This window comes from Podarcis pityusensis (assembly GCF_964106645.2).
Source record: "Podarcis pityusensis genome assembly, chromosome: 2".
NCBI classification, from domain to species: Eukaryota; Metazoa; Chordata; class Lepidosauria; order Squamata; family Lacertidae; genus Podarcis; species Podarcis pityusensis.
Window position 1 is genome coordinate 9,037,652 of NC_138029.1, and position 23,048 is coordinate 9,060,699.

The 23,048-nt window shown below is 47.7% G+C and overlaps 1 protein-coding gene across 2 annotated transcripts in view; it reads left to right on the top strand.

Moving 5' to 3' along the window:
* The window catches only part of POU6F1 (POU class 6 homeobox 1), a 45,059-nt gene extending 26,049 nt beyond the window's left edge, over positions 1-19,010 (top strand). For both annotated transcript variants that reach the window (XM_080994612.1, XM_080994613.1), the window contains exons 2-11: positions 2,349-2,448; positions 2,565-2,769; positions 5,047-5,168; positions 8,645-8,870; positions 10,788-11,026; positions 12,415-12,543; positions 13,441-13,668; positions 15,040-15,178; positions 15,724-15,898; positions 18,069-19,010. In XM_080994612.1, coding sequence (XP_080850738.1) covers positions 2,395-2,448; positions 2,565-2,769; positions 5,047-5,168; positions 8,645-8,870; positions 10,788-11,026; positions 12,415-12,543; positions 13,441-13,668; positions 15,040-15,178; positions 15,724-15,898; positions 18,069-18,414 — 1,863 coding nt within the window. In that variant the 5' untranslated portion in view covers positions 2,349-2,394 and the 3' untranslated portion in view covers positions 18,415-19,010. The remainder of the gene's footprint in view (positions 1-2,348; positions 2,449-2,564; positions 2,770-5,046; positions 5,169-8,644; positions 8,871-10,787; positions 11,027-12,414; positions 12,544-13,440; positions 13,669-15,039; positions 15,179-15,723; positions 15,899-18,068) is intronic.
* The last annotated feature ends 4,038 nt before the right edge of the window (positions 19,011-23,048 follow it).

Here is a 23,048-nt window from a genome sequence, read left to right on the forward strand (position 1 = left end):
ATAGTCCGCTAAAGGCAGTTCGTGATTCCAGGATCAGGAGTTGCAGTCTGTGACTGTACAGGTTACACAACACTGTCAAACCGATAGTTACGTAAATTGAATTAACAAATATACCCACAATGTAACTGGCTGTGTTTAACTATATAAATTTTTTATACATCATATAATCATATCTCTTTTCACAATACCTAATTGAGGAGAAGCAATTAAGGACCAACATTTAGAACAGGAAATACAAATAGATCAGTTCTTTTATATGTAATGTCCAAATAGAAGCTTTTGTGTTCCACGTATGTATAAAAGAATCCGTTGTTTTAAACGTAATGTCCAAATAAAAGCTTTTTTTTTGTTCCACGTATGTCTTAGCGAATACAAGTGTCAAACGTAACAACTTTAAGGAGCAGTACTTGCAAAAGGTGAACTTTTCTTTGTAATGTTCCACATCTGCTTTTGCAAAGTATGATTGTTGTATGCAGATATCAGACAAAGGATATGAAAGATCGTATCATGTGCCTTTGCAAAATATAGTTGTTGTATGCCGGTGTCAGACGAAAGAACTTAAACGTGACAAGGATTCCCGGAATAATACCTTGTTTCGCCCTGCCGGGCTTTGTCGGCCAAGCATACTCATATTTTGTGTATCAGAGACACGGAACAAGTGACATGGCGGGGCTTCAGAGGCAACAGGTGACTTTCCTCTTCCCGACTGCTGAGTCTCCCTCCCTCCGTCTGGCATTGAAGGGGCTTCCCTGGCATTGCCTTGGCCTGCCTCCTACCCCGGAGCCAAGATGGAGAGGGCCTGTGAGTCTTCCAGAAGGAGAATCTGAACGGAAAGATCTGGCTCTGAGCGGGAGGACTCTGAGCCACGACCTCTCTCCTCCCACTTGTTGCCTTCACCAGAGTCCTTGGGGATGGCCATGGCAGAAGGGTCTTTAGGTTTTTTCAGGTGCACACAATTTCTGGCCAGTTCAGTGGTTGTAATTTGTGGGCTCCTGCATGTGTCTGCATAAATAAAGAGCTCCTTCCTGCATGCATCAAGTAGATTTGAATGTCACCCAGGAAAGCCAAGTGCGTCACAGAGACACTCCTTATAAAAAATGCATGAGACTCTTATAAAGGCAATTACCTTTCCGCAAGGCAGTGGAGGGACATTATGTGACCCAACGAAGTAATGAAAAACGTGTAAGAGTGGAACACTGTTTTGTCCTGTCAACAAGTGAGGCTACCACCGACACACACACACACACACACACACATATCCAGTAATTGAGCATGGCAAGGAAAAATAATGCAAAATAGGAAATTTAAGACGAAATGTGGATGATAGCAGAAAGAATTGTGACTTTCTGGACCCCCAGATGTTAAAGGTCTGACAACCCTGATTCTTCTTCTTCTTCTTCCTCTTTAGATCAGTTCACATGATCTGTTTTGCCTGCTTTGGCCCCTATGGGGTAATGAGCCGTTGTCACGGGATCACCTTCCCTTTCATGACGAAACCCGTACTCTGTTCGACAGACACAGCTTGGGAACATGTTAGGGGGCAGCTCAAGGGGTTTTTGCTCCCAGTTCCTGCAAAGATGCCCATGGGAGCAAAAACCCCTTGAGCTGCCCTCCAGGGACTCAACTAGAAATAGCAGGGTTGCGTTAGGGTCGGGTAGAGTCAAAGGAAGAACTGGTGAAAGTGAGATTTGGGTGGGTTAAGAAAGGCTTCTATAGTGCCTTGAAGAAAATAGGCTAACGTAGATAAAAAGGTAAAGGTAAAGGGACCCCTGACCATTAGGTCCAGTCGTGGCTGACTCTGGGGTTGCAGCGCTCATCTCGCTTTACTGGCCGAGGGAGCTGGTGTACAGCTTCCGGGTCATGTAGCCAGCATGACTAAGCCGCTTCTGGCGAACCGGAGCAGCGCACGGAAAAGCCGTTTACCTTCCGGCTGGAGTGGTACCTATTTATCTACTTGCACTTTGACATGCTTTCGAACTGCTAGGTTGGCAGGAGCTGGGACCGAACAACGGGAGCTCACCCCGTCACGGGGATTCGAACTGCCGACCTTCTGATCAGCAAGTCCTAGGCTCTGTGGTTTAACCCACAGCGCCACCCGCATCCCTGTGCTAAAGTAGATACTGCTGTGCAAAGGGCTGTAGCTCAGTGCCAAGGGCTGTAGCTCATCTGTTTGGCATTCACAAGGTCCCAGGTTCAATCCCAGTAGGGCTGGGAGAGGCCTCTGACCCTGGAGAGATGTTGCCCGTCAGGTGAATCAATGGCCTGAGTCATTAAAAGGAGGCTTGCTGTGTGGCTCCCAGGCTTGGACCAACGAACACTCCCATGACCTTTGTGTCTTCCTTTTGCAGTATGTGACCCGCCAAAGGCTGCCACCATCTCTTCCAGCGTCCAATCATGGACACCGACACCGTGCCCCCACATGAAGCCTCGTTGACAGTTAATGAGCAGGTATGTGCCTCTCACGGACCCCTTTTGTCAAAGGGGTGCCTGAATGGCGGGGGAGGGGAGCTGCCGCTGGCCCAGTGGAGCCTTAGACAAGGTTATCCTTTGTTGTCTCTTTTCAGGTGATTGTGATGTCGGGTCATGAGACCATTCGGGTGCTGGAGGTGGGCGTGGATGCTCCAATACCTGTGGAGAACGAAGGAAAAACTCTGAAAACTGCAGCAGCAACCAGAGAAGAGGCTCCTGTGAGCTGCCCTCCAGAGCCCAGTGAAATGGGAAGGGAAGGGGTAGAGCAAAACCCAGCAAAGGCATCAGGAGAGTCAGGTGGTAAGAGGCACTTTGTTCGTTCATTCTTTCCGTCCGCTCTGCTGCCTAAGAGGCTGTAACGTAAAATAAATTGTAGGTTAAATGGGTCAACAAGGGGGCAACCTACAGGCCTCTTAGTCTTCTTTTTGTGGTATATTCTGCATTAGGAAAAAGTCCAACTTTATAAAAAGTTAAGGACCCTACAATCTTCATCAGAGGCCCTTCTCTGTGTGCCTCAATCGAGGGCACAAGTGAATCGATCTTCTTGGTGGTGGCTCCCCATCTGTGGAATGTTTTCCCCAGGGAAACACGTCTGGCACCATCATTGTCAGTTTTTTATGAGGCAGAATAACACATTTTTTAATTTGTCAAGGGCTTTGGTACTTAAGTTAGTATCTACTTCATCTTTTAGTGAGGTGGGGTAGGACTTGTCCTTATTATGTTGCTGGCTGAGCATTTTAGAATTTTTATATTGTAAAGGTAAAGGGACCCCTGACCATTAGGTCCAGTCATGACCGACTCTGGGGTTGCGGCACTCACCTTGCTTTATTGGCCGAGGGAGCCGGCGTACAGCTTCCGGGTCATGTGGCCAGCATGACTAAGCTGCTTCTGGCGAACCAGAGCAGCGCATGGAAACACCGTTTACCTTCCCACCGGAGCGGTACCTATTTATCTACTTGCACTTTGATGTTCTTTCGAACTGCTAGGTTGGAGGAGCAGGGACTGAGCAACGGGAGCTCACCCTATTGCGGGGATTCAAACCGCCGACCTTCTGATCGGCAAGTCCTAGGCTCTGTGGTTTAACCCACAGCGCCACCCGCGTCCCTACAATTTTGCATTGTACTCTGTTTTAAATGATCTGCTTTTTCATTCTGCCAGTTTGTATTCTGTCATGTTAAGTCACTTGGAGACTTTTTAATGTAAAATGACTCAAATGTAAGTAATCATAATAAGCAATGCTTCTCTAGCTGGTGAGGAAACATGGAGCACGTGAAAACATGAGGGACATTCTGCCAGCAAGGGGAGGAAACCCAGCTATTAACGCCCAGCTTCCAGAGGTTAGGCCAAAGGATGAGTAGTTTCTCCAGCCGAAATCACTTGCCAATGAGCTTTCACACTGCCTGTTGCCAGTTGGTCCATCTCTAGGCCTTGGCCCACCATGCGGGAGTGGAGGGTTCAGGCAGCAGAGATGGATAGAAGCAAGCAGTTGCAAAGTGTGTGGACTGGGCAAGATGCCAAAGCCAGGAACAGACAAGTGGGCAAATGCAGAAGGCATCTGGGTAATAGGGATAGTCTGGAAGTCATGGAGGACCAAGTGCTTTCTCTAGGCAGTGCATTGTTCAGACTGGAGAACAGCAGTGGAGCCCTGCAGGTTATCTGGGCAAAAGTGGAAGGTAATTTGTTTCCTTCTGAGTTTCTTGCTGGAACAATTCTACCCAGATTCTTCACCCAAGAGGCCTAAGGTGCCTGCTGTTCCTTTGTTGGGGGCCTGATTTAAATGGGTGGACCTATCCACACACTGTTCCCTGCAATTGGGCTTCCTAGTTAAATGGGGCCCTCACCTGGTATGTTGGTAGTGTTAGCATGGTTCTTCTGATGGGTACCACAATCACCGTACGGTTAGCACAGGTTTGACTCAAATAGCTATCATTAAGAAAAACGAGTCGCTTTGCAAATTCTGTAATCATTTGTCCTTTGTGTGTAAAGCAGGTGCCCCCAAATTAAAGGAGAAGAAGTACAGAACATTTTAAATAGGATCCCTTGCTACGATGCCCAAAAAGATCTATGATCCTCCAAACATTTTTAATCAACTTATGGTTTACTTTTTTAATTGACTGCCCCATTGATACCCCACTGTGATGCCAAAAGGTCTTTGTGGCTTCTGCTCAAGCCCTCCCCCTCTCACATTTGTCAATTTTTTAAAAAATGTGTTTTTTCTTTTTCTTTTAACTGACGAGACCTGCAGGTCCCATGCTATAGTTTTCCCACTTCCAGATTGGGTCCTTTAAAAAAAAATGACAACACCCATTTTTACGCTTTGGTGATGCCCACGTTTACATTTTGGCCACATGCATTTTAAAGAACAATTGGAATTGGAGGCGCGTGGGCTACGCCCCCCCCCCCTTCTCTGCCTGCCCTTATCCTATTTCCAAGTTCCTTCCCTGAATGGCTCTTCCTTCTGTAAAGGGCGGTTTCATGCCATGCTCACGAGCGCTACCTCCATCTCCACTTGGCCCAGCATTCTGTGGGTATCACCCGAACGGGTAAACAAAACGAACTGTTTCCTCTTGTCTCCAGGTGAAGTAAAGGCATTACCTGAAATAACCCCTGCACCTATCCCGGGAATCGTCCCCTTCAGCCAAGTGACAAGCCAGCAAACACAAACTCTAACGCCCGTCACACTGCAAGCTGCACCGCAGGTAACTTACCTTACAGTTCTTTTGTTGGGCACGCGGGAGGAATATTGGCCACTGAACAGAGGAAATGGTGCATTTCAATTTCTGCAACAGTGTGGGAGTTTCCACCTGTCCCTTGGAAGAGTCAGGTGTGGACACATCCTACTTAGGTAGAAGCAGAGTTGCCAGAAATCCCTTGGCTTGGGGGGTTGTAGAGCAGACTTCCAAAACTGTCTGTGAAGTTGGCATTTGGTGTGCATTGAGCACTCTGGGCCCCAGGTGTTCTGGGATCAAGAATGCCACATTCTGTTCTATGGGGCTTTGATGCTCTCGAATGGGTTCCTGTTTTCAAAGTGTTCCATCTGGCCAGACTTTGTAGAAATCAAATGCACTCTTCCAGTGTTTACTGGCAGGGATCTGTTTCTTAGCTTGTGCGAAGCGCTGTGGGGCATATGCAATACAGCTCTGGGCCATGGGTCTGTTCAGGGCCTTACACAGTAAAGAACTTATCGCTGTTAAGGGGAATCTCCTCCTTGTCCTGGAAAACCTGGGTTCCAAAGCACATAGGCATTTTGTTCACTGCAAGCTTATATGGAGCAACAATTTTTGTGAATAAATTGTTCTCGCCCCCAGCCCCCCACCATAATCAAGGGGGCTAACCATCTCCAAGCCGGAGAAAACTAAAGGCATATGCTGAGGGCCTTTCCACACAATCAGCTTTTTTTGCTGAATCAATGAGCATTTGTTACCGAATTTGATGCACACAGTCCTCCTCCAAGGTTGCATTTTTTGTTGTAGGCATATCACATTTTCCCAGCATTTAATCTGCAATATTACCAGGGGGTGGGGTGGGGGAATGGGATTGTGCAAGAGTCAGCTGTTAGGCATTCTGTGCTATTATTAGTGACGCAATTCCCTCCAGCACCAACACCACCGCTCTGGCACACATCGTTTTGTAAACGTCTATTTATTTTAGAAAAATCTAATTCCTCCTGGTAGTTGTCCGCTCCTTCATTATTCAATGCAAAACATGCCCTCAAGCCTACAAGCCGCTTTTCCCTGGGCCATTTTTTGAAATTTAAATTGTTGGTTTTAAATTATCTATACTGTTGTTGTTATTATATTTCAAACAGGTCCCTATGGGTCTTGGGTCCTTATACACCTCACAGTTTGCAAACAAGAGTAATAGTATAAAATACTATAATCCAGAATTTATTTCTTTGTTTTTTAAAAATAAAATACTATAATACTAGTTTTATTCTCAATAGTCATATGCATTTAAAGTTTTAAACATTCTTTTTCTGGGGAAAGTAGATTTCCTTTTCCCCACTTATTATGGCCTCTTGAAGGAAAAGAAAAATATCCTTGAAAAAGAATTGAAAAATTCAAAATACCTTGGGCCATTTATAAAAGGATAAAACTGCTCTTCTGCGTTTTTTAATCTTCCCCTGTGTTTTTGTCCTCCATCGCACACACATGCAGCAAGACAAGGCAATGCAGTCCTTCCATCTACTATATTGGAATGAGATATCATACTTATTTGCATTGGGACTTGGGGAGCTATCACCTACTTCATAAAATGCAATTGAATCGTGCTTCATTTGATTGTGTGGAAAGGCCTTTAGTGCTGATGTCAGCAGGAGAGATTCAATGCTCAATCAACTTCTTCCCTGCTCTGGGCATTTGCCACTTAGAGCAAGAGTTCCCAGCCGCTGCACATTTTGTGGATGCTGCAGTGTCCACAGAGAGGCAAAAGACTGAGGCAGAGGTACCTGAGACTGAGATGCTTTTCTAGGCAGGAGGCTTTGTATCCAGGTGTGCTTACACCACCCAGCTCTTTTCTAAGATGAGTACAGAGGAGCTCTCCTTCCTTGCTCCTCATCTCTTCTGAACCCTCCACAGTGCCGTTTGCAACTGCAAAAAGAAGCAGGTTTTATTTATTTTTGCTTGTCAAGCAAGCTTTTTAGCTTGCTGTAAAGCAGCAAGCCGGAGTACTTAAAGCGATTAGATTTATTTATTTATCTTTATTAAATTTCTATATTGCCATTCATCCGAGGATCACAGGGCAGTTTACAATATAAAATCACAAAAATACACACCATAGTAACAAACAGTAAACCGCCACCCACCCCGTTTAAAAGGCCATAGATTGTTTAATTCGCCAAAGGCCTGGGAGAAGAGTCTTTGCCTGGAACCCAAAGATACATAGCAAAGGTGCTAGGCAATCCTCCCTGGAGAGAGCACTCCACAAGTAGGGAGCCACCACAGACCTCTTGCAGAGGATGAACACAAAGAAGGGCTTCATACCCTCAAAGAAGGGTATTTCTGCCCTCCGGACCTCTTGCAGAGGATGAACACAAAGAAGGGCTTCAGATTATGATCACTGGGCCTGGGGCAGCTTGTATGCAGAGAGATGCTCCTTGAGGTGTTGTGATCCTGAACCCCTCAAGGCTTTATAGGTCAAAACCAGCATACTGAATTGGGCCTGCAAACTAACTGGCAGCCAATGCAGTCAGGCCAGGATTTGCATTATATGCTTAAACTATTTTGCCCCTGTGAGCAACCTGGCCGCTGAATTCTGCACCCGTTGAAGTTCCCGAACTGTCTTCAAAGGCAGACCCACATAAAACATACTGCAGTAATCTAACCTAGAGGTTACCAGAGCATAGACGACAGTACTTAGGCTACCCCTGTCCAAATAAGAGCACAGATAGGCCACTGTTGATAGACGGCACTCCACGCCACTGAGGCCGCCTGAGCCTCAAGCAACAGCCATGGCTCCAGCAGTACCCCCAAGGTATACCTTTATCAAGAGCAGGCAATTTTCCAGCCAGCTGATCTAGGGAACCACTCACTAACAGTGCCTCAGTCTGCAGCTAACTAGATCTGTAGATAGTAGATCCCAAGATCTGCTACAGAGCTTCATGGGGAGCAAATCCAATATTGCTTGCAGTGAATATTTCCTTGTGGAACATTGCAGGGAGTGTTCTCTTAAGGAAGAACTGTTTCCCCCTCAGTCACACCTGCAGGTGGAGCAGCATTCAGTGACTCCGCCAAGGATGTGGCACAACCGCTCCAACTTTCCCCAGGACATATCCCGGGGGAAATAATTGGCGCCAACGCATCCTTAAAATGGCTGCGCTTTACTGTGATTGCTACAAGGCATTGCGCTTTGGGTGGGTGGGGGGAGGGCAGGGGAGCTGATAAAAGATGCAGCCTAGAGCAATTTGTCAGGGCTGTGAAAAAGAAATGCCCCCATCTCGCTTGAACGTTGACTTTGCAACCAGCCCCCACCTGAGTGCCACAGAGCTGGGTCTGCCCAGCTGCTGGCACGGGGCGCAAAGCCGCACACAGCACAACTCAGGCAGGCGTCTCCTGGCTGGGCTGGGCCTCCTGTGGGCTTGCTAACGTGGCTGCTGCTGCTGCTGCGCTGATGCTGTCTGCAGTGGCGTTGATTTCTTTTTTCCCTTTTCTTTTTTAAATCTTGTTTACTTTTGCAGGTCTTGACTCAGGAAAACTTAGCAACAGTTGTGACAGGCGTTATGGTTCCAGCAGGGGCAGTTACTCAACCTCTTCTTATCCCCATCAGTATTGCAGGTCAAGTGGCAAGTCAGCAGGGGCTGGCTGTGTGGACATTTCCTGCAGCAACGGTTGCTGCCCTCCCAGGACTGACGGCTGCCTCTACTACTGGGGGAATTTTCAAATCACCTATAGCCAATTTGCAAGGTAACAACAGCTTCTTAGGGGGTCTCTCCTTGTGACAGTGATCATTCAGTGCTTGTGCAGAACCAGAAGTCCCCTTGCTCTGCAGAGGCCCAGAAATACTTTGCGTTCTTTAGGGAACGCAGTATTGCTTTAAGAATAAACAGAAGGTGGAGGAGCAGGGGGTTAATTTAAAATAACACAGTGTGGAAGGGGGGTAGTTTAAAAAGAGCCATTGTCAATATTTCCATTTCCATTATCTTAGAAGGAAGGGCGTGAAGCATGTTTTGCAGCAGTGGCAACCAAAGCCATGCCCTTCCAGATGTCGTTTGACTACAGCTCCCATCATCCTTTCCCGTTAGCTATACTGGTAGGGGCTGATGGGAGTTGTAGTCTATGGGCTAGTGCTTTTTTTTACTGTGTATTAGTGACCATTGCTCTGATCCACACTATGGAGCATCCTGTTGATGAGTTCATCTGCTAGTTTTAGTTGAGCAAACTAGATAACATTTTCATATCTGTTACCTCTTCTGAAATGAATGAGGGATCCCCTGGAAGCTGAGGGCCTCCATCAAAGTGGCCCCTGGCCAGGTACGCAGCAAATTCAGTAGCAGTCCCTGAGCATGTTCAGTAGATTACAGCGCAGTGTGTCTAGTCAGTTTCAGAGCAGCTGATTCCATGCTTGTCTCCCAACCCCCCAACCCCCAATTTCATTTAAGAGAGGCTGTTGTTCCAGTCAGTGGTTTTATCTATTTATTTAACCAATTTACAGTCTGCTTCACAGCTTAAAGCCGTCAAAATGGGCAGAATTAAAAGAAATGATCAAACCTGTAATTCTAGCGCATGGGGGGGGGGCCACCAAAATAATACATTTGGAAAGTTGATTAATTGATATTTGATTTGGTATTGTGATTTGATATGGGTAAAATAAGGCTTATTTTGGTTTCTTGTAATTGAAAGCTAATAAAAATTATTATTTTTAAAAAGCCATCAGAATGGCGTGCAAGGTAAAAACTGGATAAAACACACAAACACGGGTGCTAAATACAATACAACTGTTTTAGAAAATTATAAGATCAATAACGCAATTCATTCTGAAAACCTTCTTAAACAAAAACCTCTCCAGTGAGCACCTAAACATCATGATGCTGGGTCCCTGTCTCATCTTGGCTGGTAATTGATTCCAGGGAGCTGAAGCTGCAACACTAAAAGCCTGGTTTCTAGTACAGGCTAGGTGTACCTCTGGGCACATGGTGCTGTCAGCAGTGTCCCATCTGATGAGTGCAATTGCCTGCACAGATAAATGGCCAAGGTGGTCTCTTAGATACCCTGGTCCCAAGTTGTATGGGCAGGGATGCTTAATGAAGAAAATATGGCCACGGCAGTATTACTTCTGCAGGCACATCTTGTCACCGGTGGCCTGTTCACACAGGAGCCTGTGATCTGAAGCCTCCTGGTGGATGTAGAGGCTATCAATTGTGACAGCTGCTACAGCAACTGTGAGGCTTCCAGAAAGCCCTGGCTTTATCATGCAGTAGGGGAGAGCAAGGAAGATGCAGTGATACAGAGTTCTGTGTAACACACAAACTTTCATATTCTTAATTTGGATATGATAAAAGATGTTTCCTCATCTTTTATCTCAATCCTGTGCAGCTGCAGCAGCAACAGTCTGGATATAAAACACCTGCTCTTTCCTTTAGCTTTACCGCTTGCTTGCCTGCTTTACAGCACAATCCTATACGTGCGTACTCAAAAGTAAGCCCCACTGTGTTCAATGGGACTTACTCCCAGGTAAGTGTGTATAGGATCGAGGCCTTAGATGTAGAGGTGTAACTTCACGGATTGAAGCAACTAGCAATGTGACCGTTTTGATTTACAGGGCAGAAGAAAGAATGGCAAAGCATAGCGACGATATTGAGTGTTCTTGTCTTGCTCCCACAGCTGCCGCAGTGCTGAACACGGCAATACAAGCCCCTTTGCAGCCAGCCCAGCCTCTCCAGGCGCAGCAAACAGTCCAACCGCGGCCACCAGCCCAAACACAGACTGTGTTCCAGCCTCAGGCTCAGCCAGCCATTTTGCCACAGCCGGCCGCAGCATCCACACCACCTGTCGCCAAGCCCTTGGAAACGCCAACCCAGATCACAGTTCAGCCAGCAGGATTTGCCTTTAACCCTGGAATAGTAAGGAGCTGGAAGCATCGCTGAAGAGCTAGCTCAGAAGATCGGGGATGGGGGCAGGAGGGACAAGTTGTCAATGGTCCCACAGATCCTTCCGATCTCCTCTGAGGTCTACAAGGAGTGGGGAGAGGTCAAATGTAGTTTGGCGCTAAGGCTACCTGTCTTCTGATGTTTACAGAGAGGAAGTTCTTTCATTAAATGCTTCTGTTGTAAACGTGAGCAGCAACTTTTGGGGGGTTCCTTTAAATACTGAACAAATACCATGGGGTTGTATCCAATGGTTTTTTATATTGTGATTCTATGTTGTGAACCACCCTGAGATCTACGGGTATAGGGTGGTATACAATCAATCAATCAATCAATCAATCAATCAATAAAGACTTTGTGTTAGCAGAAAACACTCTTGTGCAAGTTGCTGCAGCATCCACAGTTGCTTCTGGGGCTTGGGGGAGCCACTGGAGCAGTGTGAGATGTAGCACAGAGGGCTTCAGTGGAGGAAGGTGGGAGTTGGTGAAAACTGGTTGCACTACTGTGCCGGAACAGGCACTTTCCACTAGTGCAGGGGTCAGCAACCTAAGGCCCATGGGCCAGAAGTGGTCTGCGAAGGTCCTTTGACCGGCCCACGAGCCGCCACCGAACCGAGCCGCCCACTCACGCACTGTGCTAAACCAGCGCAGGGACTTGCTTCCGTGGTGCCGGAAATTGCGTCAACACAGATGCCAGAAAATCGCATCTGCGCACGTGCAGACGCTGAAAATCGTGGATGCACACACGCGCGACCCGACCCACGGAGGGATCTCCATGGGACTGATCCGGCCCAGGCAAGATAAACCTTGCCGACCCCTGCACTAGCGCAAAGCTATCCTTGAAATCGACCCATGAATCCATGTCAGTAAGAAAGACTGACCCACCTAGACCAGCATCCTGGTCTCACAGTGGCCAGCCAGCTGTCTGTCAGCATCTCTGACATAAACTGCCCATCACAACCCTTCTTTGGTCTTAATTCAGAGTGGGTGACTTAATGCATGACTAGCTGCTTCAGCACCCAGAAAACATCTTTGCCCTTGAACAAAGCACATTGGAAATAGTGGTGTTAGCAACACTTTAAAGTTGTTTTGTTCTTTCAGTGTGGTAGTACTACTAATGCTACTAGTGGATAGGGCAGCTACTCTGGTCAGCCAGCAGGCTAGGGGCTGATTGCAATACAAACAGACCTCTTCATGAATGCGCAGTATTCTTGATAAGGGCTTCATAATAATGGATTGTTTAGACTGGGGCATCACATGCACAACACTGAAAAAGGAGGGGAGGCAGCTGAGGCAGAGAGATAAGTCTCACTGTTAATGAGAATGCAGAGTAATTCAATCCTTGACTTCTGTTTTCTCCTGCAGATCAGTGCGGCTTCTCTGGGAGCCCAAACTCAGCTCCTCAGCTCCCTGGCTGCTACACCAGTAATTGCAAACACCATTCCTAGTGTGCAAGGGATAACTGGACAAATCCTGACCAATGCTCAGGGACAAGTAAGTGCCATTTGACTCCAGAACCCAATCAAAGCCACAGGAGACCTGCACCTCTTGCACTACTAAGCGGCACAGGAATGGGTGTTAAGTGACCTCGTATTTAAAGAAAATACGGCGTTTTCTTAAATGTTTTATTTGTTTATGTAACTTTTAGTTTCACTATTCTTTGATCAAGGCAGCTTACAAGCAGTGAAAAACTGGCAGAAGTGAAAAGGCTGCTGGGGTGGAGTTTTAATTGTTGGTGTTCTCTGCTTTTTTGGGGGGTCTAAACCACCGAGCCTCTTGGGCTTGCCGATCGGAAGGTTGGTGGTTCGAATCCCTGTGACAGGGTGAGCTCCCATTGCTCGGTCCCAGCTCCTGCCAACCTATCAGTTCAAAAGCACGTCAAAGTGCAAGTAGATAAATAGGTACCACGTTGGAGGAAAGGTAAACGGCGTTTTCGTGCACTGCTCTGGTTCGCCAGAAGTGGCTTAGTCATGCTGGCCACATGACCCGGAAAAACTGTCTGCAGACAAACGTCAGCTCCCTCGGCCAGTAAAGCGAGATGAGCACCTCAACCCCAGAGTCGTTCGTGACGGGACTCAACTGTCAGGGGTCTTTTACCTTTACCTTTTTATTCCCTGTTTTAAAGCACGCTGAACTATTTTCAGCTGTGAACACACATTTAAAGCATCAAAATAAGGGGGAAAATATGATGTGTAAATATGCACAAGTTTGACTGAGCCCACGAGTAGTTGAAAGTCTCCCTATTCTGCAAACTCTCCCCCCCCCCCTTTTGTTTCTCATAGTACTGTCACTTTTGTCCTGCCGTCCTCCAACCCTGCAAAGGCGAGAGGGAGAGATTTGAGAACCTTTGCACTGCATCCCTGATGCATCTTTCCTTCTCCTCTCTTCCAGGTCATTGGGACTCTTCCGTGGGTGGTGAACCCAGCTGGAATTGCCACAGCCAACGCCGCCCCTGCTACATTGCCGGCACAGAACCTACAGCTGCAGGCAGTGACGCCACAGCTGCTTTTGAATGCCCAAGGCCAGGTCATTGCCACCTTGGCTAGCAGCACCATCCAGACTGCGACAGCGGCAGCTGTTAGAAAACCTAGCACACCAGAAACTCCAGCAAAGAGTGAGGTGAGCTTCAGCTAGCAAGCACAGCTGATTCTTAGGGGAAACCACTGGCGGACTCTGCAGCAGAAGGATAGCAAGCGGGCATGCATGGGGCACCCATATAAAGGGGGGAGGAAATGAACACATCGGACTGGATTGAGATTCTGGTGACCTGTACCCTTGTTGGCTTGGCGGTTGAAATGTATGAAACGACTCCATTGTAAAGTGCCATCTGAGGCACTACAAATATCAGGGCACTACGAATAAATGTTTGTGTCAATCTGTGATGACTCATATGTACAGGCCAGTCAGTGGTGTTAGCCATCACTGGGTGTTGCAGTTATTCATTGACGCAACGTGTGAGCATGAGGCAGGTTCACATAACCTCATCCTGAGTGAGGGTCAAGACAGACGTCGTTTTTTTAGAACCAGTGGGTCACTTTAGCAACACCCTCACTGCATTCGAACTGAGTGCGCCTTTTCTTCACAAGACCAAGCTCTGGAAAAACAGACTCTGCTAGTTTTGCAGCTGAAGGCAGATGTGCATGGCACTGATTGGCTGCTGCCTGTGATGTCACTAAAAAGCACATATCCACCGCCACCCCAAGGTCCCTTGAACAGATTTTCAGTTTTTAAATAATGTTTCTTTTTTAATAATAATAAAAAACCACACCGCTAGGACAGAACAGTAAAAGAAAGATGGTTATCCCTCTGGAAGCCTGAGGGAAGGGACAAAACTATTGGCTGAGTTGATGTTTCGATTTGCCTGACTGCCGTTTCAGTAGTGAGAAGATGCAGGGTTCATCCTGCAGGTCAGAGACTTGCTGTGACATATGTTTATATCACATCTGCTTTCATTCTAATTTGTATCAGAGGGGACAGGGCTTCCAGGTGGAGAAATATAGCTTTTGCTCAAGCAATATGCATTGGGCAAAATTAGCAAATGACAGGCATATTAGTTTGCATGATTCCGATTGTGTTTTTGATCTTCCTTGAGTCACCAGGACTGCACACAGTCCTTGCTAATTACCATATTTTTCGCTCTATCAGACGCACCAGACCACAAGACGCACCTAGTTTTTGGAGGAGGAAAACAAGAAAAAAAATATTCTGAATCTCAGAAGCCAGAACAGCAAGAGGGATCGCTGCTCAGTGAAAGCAGGAATCTCTCTTGCTGTTCTGGCTTCTGTGATAGCTGCGCAGCCTGCATTCACTCCATAAGACGCACACACATTTCCACTTACTTTTTAGGAGGGAAAAAGTGAGTCTTATAGAGCAAAAAATACGGTAGGTTTGTTCATCAAGCCATGCCCCACAGCTCATGAAAACCCCCAGTCTCTGATAAAAAAACAAAAACCACTTTCTTAACGTCACTCTCTTTTGCTGCCTTGCCAGGTCCAGCCAATTCAACCCGCCCCAACTCTGCCACAGCCAACCATAGTCATTGCAAGCCCACCCCCTGCATCCAAGCTAGCTTCTGCTCCTGTCCCCATCACCTGCTCAGAGACTCCGACTGTCAGCCAGCTGGTTTCCAGTAAGCATCTCTGCGACCCCATTGGCTTTGGAGGCAGGTGGAGGGGTGGCTGGTAATGGGAAGTGGTTCACGGTCCAGTGCCCAATTTGTGTGGCGAGAAAGCATTGCAACCCACGATGCTGGAGCTAGGCCAGTCTGCGTCTGGTCACTGTCCATCTGGGGACCACAGGGATGTTGCCTTGGGTTCCATGATGCCAGAAAGGTGGGATAGGGATGTAATAAAAATTAAGACACCTGCACAACTCTCTTAGCCTGAAGAAGAGGCTGCTTAGCCTGAAGAGGCCTCTTGTCAGCATTAGCCTTTAGGTGCTGCAACACAGCAGCAGCAGCCGCACCCTTCTCAGGCTCTTCTCCTGGGTTCCTGCTTTGTGCTGTAAGGTGTCCACGTGTGTGTTCCACTCCTCCGCCAACTGCAGTGAACAGCATTTGTTGTGTGCTTGGCTGCAGGAGCCGCAACTGCATAGGGTTAGGATTTCCCCATGTACCATGACATGGGCATAAATTGCATCTCCTTACTGGTCCATTTTTTATTTTTTACTTCTTAGAGCCTCAGCCTCCAAACAGCGGAAGCGACGAAGACGGGATCAACCTGGAGGAGATTAGAGAGTTTGCCAAGAACTTCAAGATCCGACGCCTATCTCTGGGTCTAACGCAGACGCAGGTGGGGCAGGCGTTGACTGCTACCGAAGGACCCGCGTACAGCCAGTCGGCCATATGCAGGTGAGATGGATGTTGCTGTTCCCCAGGGCTCCTTCATCCATTACATCTCCACTGAGTCTGTGTGTTTGCCACACAGTCATGGGATCCAGTATTGAGCATTTGAAATAAATGCTGTGCCTGCCTATTTCCCAGTCCCTTTGAATACACCCTTAAAATATAGCAGTGGGATCTCAAGGTAATATGCTTGCAACCCATCAAATAATGGCCAGTCATCGGATGGCCATGTGTCTTGCATTCACTCCACGAACACTGAATCATCCTCTGTCTCCAGCCTTATTGGCTTCCCCCAGCCTTAAAAGTACAGTGGTACCTTGGTTCTCAAACTTAATCCGTTCCGGAAGTCCTTTCCAAAACCAAAGCGTTCCAAAACCAAAGCACGCTTTCCCATAGAAACTAATGCAAAATGGATTAATCCGTTCCAGACTTTTAAAAACAACCCCTAAAACAGCAATTTAACATGTATTTTACTATCTAACGAGACTATTGATCCATAAAATGAAAGCAGTAAACAATGTACTACAGTCACACAATCAATCAGTCAATCAGTAGCTGAACTACTGTAGGTTCCACACAGTCACAAAAACAAAACAAAAAAGCCGCAAAAACAAAAATGCAAAATAAATAGCAAAAACAGACAGACCTCAGCATAACACTCAAAATGGAAGTGTGGCACTCAAAACTGAGCACACTCAGCTTCCGGAAAAACTTCACACACTTACTTCCGGATTTGCAGTGTTTGGGTTCCAAGTTGTTTAAGTACCAAGGCGTTTGAGAACTAAGGTACCACTGTATTTGAAAGTATTTAAGAAAATATATATAGAGAGAAAGAGTTTTCGTTTATACTTTATTTATACTGGTTTATTGAATATTTACAGATAAATTGCAAACAGATAAAAACATTAGCAGGATTATTGTAGTAACCTGCAGTTTCATAAGAGTATATATTTAAAGTAGATAATTAAATGAGCAAATTAAATTACCGTATTTTTCGCCCTATAGGACGCACCGGCCCATAGGACGCACCTGGATTGGGGGGGGGAATAAAGGGGAAAATTTTTATTTTCCTCCCCCCCCCCCAGGCGTGGGGCTGGGGCGGGGGAAGCCCAAGCTTCCCCCGACCCCAGCCCCCAGAACAGGCAGCTCTCCGCAAGCTGTGGGAGCCCAGCGCCTCCCCGCTGTCCCCCGAGCTTGCGGGGATGGCGGTGGGGCTCTCCTGAAGCCTGGAGAGCGAGAGGGGTCGGTGCGCACCAACCCCTCTCGCTCTCCAGGCTTCAGCGAAAGCCTGCATTCGCCCCATAGGACACACACACATTTCCCCTTCATTTTTGGAGAGGAAAAAGTGCGTCCTATAGGGCGAAAAATACGGTAATTTGGATATGCAGAAGATATTTTAAAAATTAAGGAACCGCAGAAAGAGGGGGAGGGAAGTCTAACTTTGTAAAGTTAAATTGATTGTAAAAGTAATGAAATGTATAAACTTGAAAAGTATTTAAGAATATTTTAAAGGATTTGGGGAGTTGAAAGGTTAAAATTTATAAAGATTGAATAGGTTAAGAAATGTTTAAAAGTCCTTAAAATGAGTTTTAAAAGCCTGTAGGTAACTGCCAAGGATGCCACGGTGGGGGTTGCTACAAGGCTCCCTTAAAACTGATTTATCATGCTGGCTCCTGGGGGTTGAGGGGGCACATAAAAGAGCCTTATCCTTAATAAAAGAGAAACCAAGAAACCAACAAACAATCCCAGTCAAACCACTAAAAAATAGCCTTGGAACTCAGCTGAGCACACCCTACCTTGGCACCATCTTGATGGGAAGTCCCCAAATGGCACTGGCAACCTTCTCAGACCATCAGATGGCCATAACACCCCCCCCCCATTTTAACAAAATATTCCCATTTTGAGTTCTGCTCTGGGCTAAAGGGTTGGTGCCCCATAATGGAGGGGAAGAGCAGTCTAGCCAGGTACATAGGAAGCTGCCCTCTACTGAGTCAGACCATTTGGCCCACCAAACTCAGTACTGTCTACACGGACTGGCAGAAGCTGTTCAGGGTTTCAGGCAGGGGACATTCCCAGCCCTACTCTTGAGACGCCAGGGGGACTCGAAGTTGGGACCTGTAGCATGGTTTCCGTAGGAACTCTCAGTGCTCCTCAATGGTCCTTGCTGGCTTTTCAGGTTCGAAAAGTTGGACATCACTCCCAAGAGCGCCCAGAAGCTGAAGCCCGTGCTGGAGAAGTGGCTGAGCGAGGCCGAGCTGCGGAACCAGGAGGGCCAGCAGAACCTGATGGAGTTTGTGGGCGGCGAGCCGTCCAAGAAGCGCAAGCGCCGCACGTCTTTCACGCCGCAGGCCATCGAGGCCCTCAACGCCTACTTTGAGAAGAACGCCCTGCCCACGGGCCAGGAGATCACGGAGATCGCCAAGGAGCTCAACTACGACCGGGAGGTGGTCCGGGTCTGGTTCTGCAACCGGCGACAGACTCTCAAAAACACCAGCAAACTCAACGTCTTCCAGATCCCTTGATCTGGCGTCAAGCCTCTTGCGTACCCTGTGCGTTGCTGCTGTGAGCACCTTGTGGTGAATATTTCCCTGCACCTGCTGACCCTTTTGACAGTAAAGACTGGAGCGGAAGGAGTGAGATACGGGGTTTCCTCTGGTTTCAATGTGTCCCGGCCTTTCCCCACCCCTCACATGACCCAAATCGTGTAAATGTCAGCCGTGTCCTTCCTTCCTGAGTGTTGTACTGGAGCTGTGAAGGGTTTTAGGAATACATACGCATTTAGCTTCTTTCTGTGTCAGACAAAACATTATCAGGGTTTTTGCTTTCTGAAGGACTTCCTGTGTTTTTTGTTTTTTTAAAAGATAGTGTTAGGGATGGCAGCAGAATAGCACCCACCAGAAATTCCTGTTTCATTTCAAGGAGAATGTGTGAAACCCTATTTCACTTCAACCTATTTTCATGGACACTTTTATCTCTTCATATCTGGTAACAGGCCCAGTTTAACAACATCTGCGCAGAATAGTGGCATAATTTATATCTCCTTTTTCTTGTGAATATTATTATTATTATTATACAGAGCACTATTAAACTAAAAGACTTTTTATTCACTGAAGAAAAATATTATTATTATTATTAGTCCTCTTTAAGACCCCTAGGTCTGCTGCTGTCGTTGCTAACATTGTTTTAAAAAGTGACAGTTTTGGCGATTGCAGACGTGATTTGCTGAACGGGTTCATATCAGCTCCTCCAAAGTCACGCTGGGAAGGGAGAGGGAGGCAGGGGTCAGGCACCTTTCTCCTGCCCTTGTGTTCTGTGGGAACCACACTTCAGCACTGGGGTGGTGACAAATGCCAGCAGCATCAAACACAAGTGCCTTTTGGAATTGCAAGGAACTCTATGCGAGGAAAGGCAGACCTTTGTAGAGCATGACTTCCCAAACTGGGACACTTCTAGGCTGTCTAACTTCCTGGGCAGATGATCTTGGTTCTAAATCCTTGTCAAGTGGGATCTGGGCAAAGGGACTGGCTGCGGCTGCCTTGTCTTCCTCTAGCACCACAAGCCCGGCAGCAGAGAAGACGCATAAAAACCAAGGGGTGTGGATGAGGGCTTGTTTGGCACACACAGTGCTCTGCAAAGTATGGTGTCAAATGCCATCTTCCACACAGAAGTGATCATGGCTGTTGGAGTAAGGCTGAATCCTTGATTTGGAATGTGGCTCATACACAAATAATAATACAGTGGTACCTCGAGTTAAGTACTTAATTCGTTCTGGAGGTCCGTTCTTAACCTGAAACTGTTCTTAACCTGAAGCACCACTTTAGCTAATGGGGCCTCCTGCTGCTGCCGCGCTGCCGGAGCACGCTTTCTGTTCTTATCCTGAAGCAAAGTTCTTAACCTGAAGCACTATTTCTGGGTTAGCGGAGTCTGTAACCTGAAGCATATGTAACCTGAAGCATACGTAACCCTAGGTACCACTGTAATCAAAACTTTGAAGCAAATTTAATCTTCACATGTTGGATCACTAATCCTGTTTTTTCTTCCCCCCATCCCCCTGAACCAGGATTTTTCAAGATGGTCCTCCTTTGCTCACCTTTCGCTTTTAAAAGTAAAGGGTGGCTTCTTCAATTGCACAGTATAAGAAGGGGCTTGTGGGCTGGCTGCACGGGTTTCTCTCCCTCTCTTAGATGAAAGCCTGAATCAGCAAAGGAGACCACTGAGGGCCATCTCCCAGGCTGAGGCCCTGCTCATAGCCAGCAGGTTCCATGCTGCGGTGCTGCCAGTGCCGACATTTGTGTTTTGACCATTTGCCAACGTGTGCAGCATTCAGTCTGCATGTGGCAGCTGCGCATGGTTGGCAGGGAATTGATATATGCAGGCATGTCATCAATCAAGATTTGACCCTGGACCCAGCGCTCATTGACACAGACGCTGGGTTAGAGAATATGCTTTCAGCCATGCCTTGGTCATTCTTCATCCCATCTCAAACGGAAGCAAGGCATTATTCAGTTGTGTCTCCTGGAACTGAACCCGAAACCTGTAGAGTGGGCAAACTGGGAAGATGAATGGGTTGGAGCTAGAGAAGGTGGATTCATTCAGGAAGGGTGCCCACGGTGTACACCTTTCCCAAGAACTGGCCCTGCCTCTGAACACCTGGAGCTGCAGGCATGAAGAGCTGTCACAAATATTCCATGCTTGTAAGCTTCCCAGAGACTTGAATGCTGACATTTTGGACTGATCTTATGCTGTATGTTCTGCTTTTCCATTGCCAGGACTGTATTCAGTCCAGTACACGCAGGGGTTGCTTGTGGAGAATAGCTGTGCTTTACATGAGTCAAGGTTTTATATGCCTGTTGTCTTTGTCCATGGAGTTTTCTTGGCAGGGATACTGGAGTGGCTTGCTGGTTCCTGCTCCAGGTGGATCACGTTTCGTCAAAACTCTCCGCTATGACCTGTCCATCTTGGGTGGCCCTGCACGGCATAGCTCATAGCTTCTCTGAGTTATTCAAGCCCCTTCGCCACAACATGGCAGTGATCCATGAAGGGGGAAAAACCTCGACCCATGTAAAGCACAGCTATTTGCAGTCCCATGGACTGCAAGAAGATCAAACCTATACATTCTGAAGGAAATCAGCCCTGAGTGCTCACTGGAAGGACAGATCCTGAAGCTGAGGCTCCAATACTTTGGCCACCTCAAGAGAAGAGAAGACCTCCCTGGAAAAGACCCTGATGTTGGGAAAGATGGAGGGCACAAGGAGAAGGGGACGACAGAGGACGAGATGGTTGGACAGTGTTCTCGAAGATACCAGCATGAGTTTGGCCAAACTGCGGGAAGCAGTGGAAGACAGGAGTGCCTGGCGTGCTCTGGTCCATGGGGTCACGAAGAGTCGGACACCACTAAACGACTAAACAACAACAACATGAGTTGAGGTTGGTAGGATGTGAGAGCCTGTCTTCAAAGCACATTGTGTCCTTGTAACTGAAGAAGAGCTGAAGAACACAACTGCTACATCCATAGCACACTCTTGAAACTGTGTTTTTGGAAGCTTTCTCTGAATCTCAGTATTTAATGCATTTGTTCTTCATAACAAACTAGTTCTCCCCCTGCTGCCGCTGCCTTTTCTTCCCTGTGGGAAGTGGAGACAAGGCAGCTACAATCAGTAGGTGGCAGCATCAGGCAATAACAGATAACAAGCTGACAAGATCTACACTTATTCAATGAGGTGCCCAATCATTAAAATACTTTCAAGGGAGCAGAGAAACAGGCTAAATTAGCTAGCCCTCTATGGGGGGGGGGAATGTTCCTGTGTGCCAATAAAAGGCTTTTCTCTTACTTCCCTGGCAGAGGCTCTCTTGAGGCTGCTCCTCTGAACTCCATTAGCGTGGGGCCAAAGGGAACAGCCAAGTCTACTCAGCCCCCTTACTCCACAGGAAGACATAGGAGTCCTGGACTTAAACCTGCTGAGATCAATAGCACAGAAGGCATCCTAGGAGAGGAGGCCTACAGAAGGAAGGTTCATATAGCTGACAGTAATGTAGGACATAGGAGGAGGAGGCCTGTGAAGGAACAGGCCTGAAATAAAGCAATCCTCTCGCCAGACCAGATGCCTTCTTTGATCCCTTAGTCAGGTGTAGGAAGATACTTTTGTTTTGCATGCCACCCCAATCTGCAAGCAGTGTGAGATTCCAGGGGTTCCAGGCACTCACCCAGGGTTCATGTTTCCTTTGGCAGAGGAGGCACAGCGGAGACTGTGGTGTCTTTATTAAATATGGTTTACTTACATATATATGCCCGGAACTGATAATAACTAAACTGAATTTGGAAGATGCACATTCCCAGCTAAGTGGGGTCAAGGTTGCAGATTTAGGTGTACCTTGGGAAATAATTAGTGGTGCAGCAATAAAACTGCTAGTGCATTTGCAAAGCTAAGCAGGGTCCGATATGGTTTCAAGTTGGATGGGAGACCATGTGTTATGATTCCTGCACTGCAGGGAGTTGGCCCAGATGACTTCCGGGATCCCTTCCAACTTTACAATTCTGTTATTCTAATTTAAAAAAAAATAAACCCCGCAATACACCATGGGGCTGTCTTCCGAGTAAGTGCGCAAGCAGGTTCAGCCCCTGCGCATCCCGGACTCGGGTCAGCACAACCGCCCTGCACCTCGCCCGCCCCAGCATTTAAAGGGTGCCACGAGGGGGAGCGGGAACCTAGCGCGCACGCGCACACCTAGGCCCCTCTCTCACTCCCTCCACCCCAACGCACGCAAGCGCGGAGAAGCCCCACTCCTCTCACCCACGCTTCTGCGCCGGGCACCCAAATAACCACCTTCGAGGCCCCGCCCCTTTCTGCGACTCGGCCTATGGGTCGAGAGAGGCCTCCTCGCTCCCGCCCTGCGATTGGCTGAGTGGAGGAGTGGGCGGGGAGGAGGGCCGTGGTTGGCTGCGGGGCGGGGCGCTCGCCCGGCCGGGCTTCTGCGTGTGTAGCGGAGTTGTCTGCCTTTCTCTCTCTTGTCTGTCTCTTTATCTCCCTCCTGCCGCCTCCATGTTGGAGGAGGCCTCGGGGCTGGCGGCGGCGGCGGGAGCGAGCGCGGCTCGGCTGGGCAGCTTCCTCGCGCGCGCGGGCTAGGCGGGGAGGGCGGCGGCGGCGGCGGCGGCGAG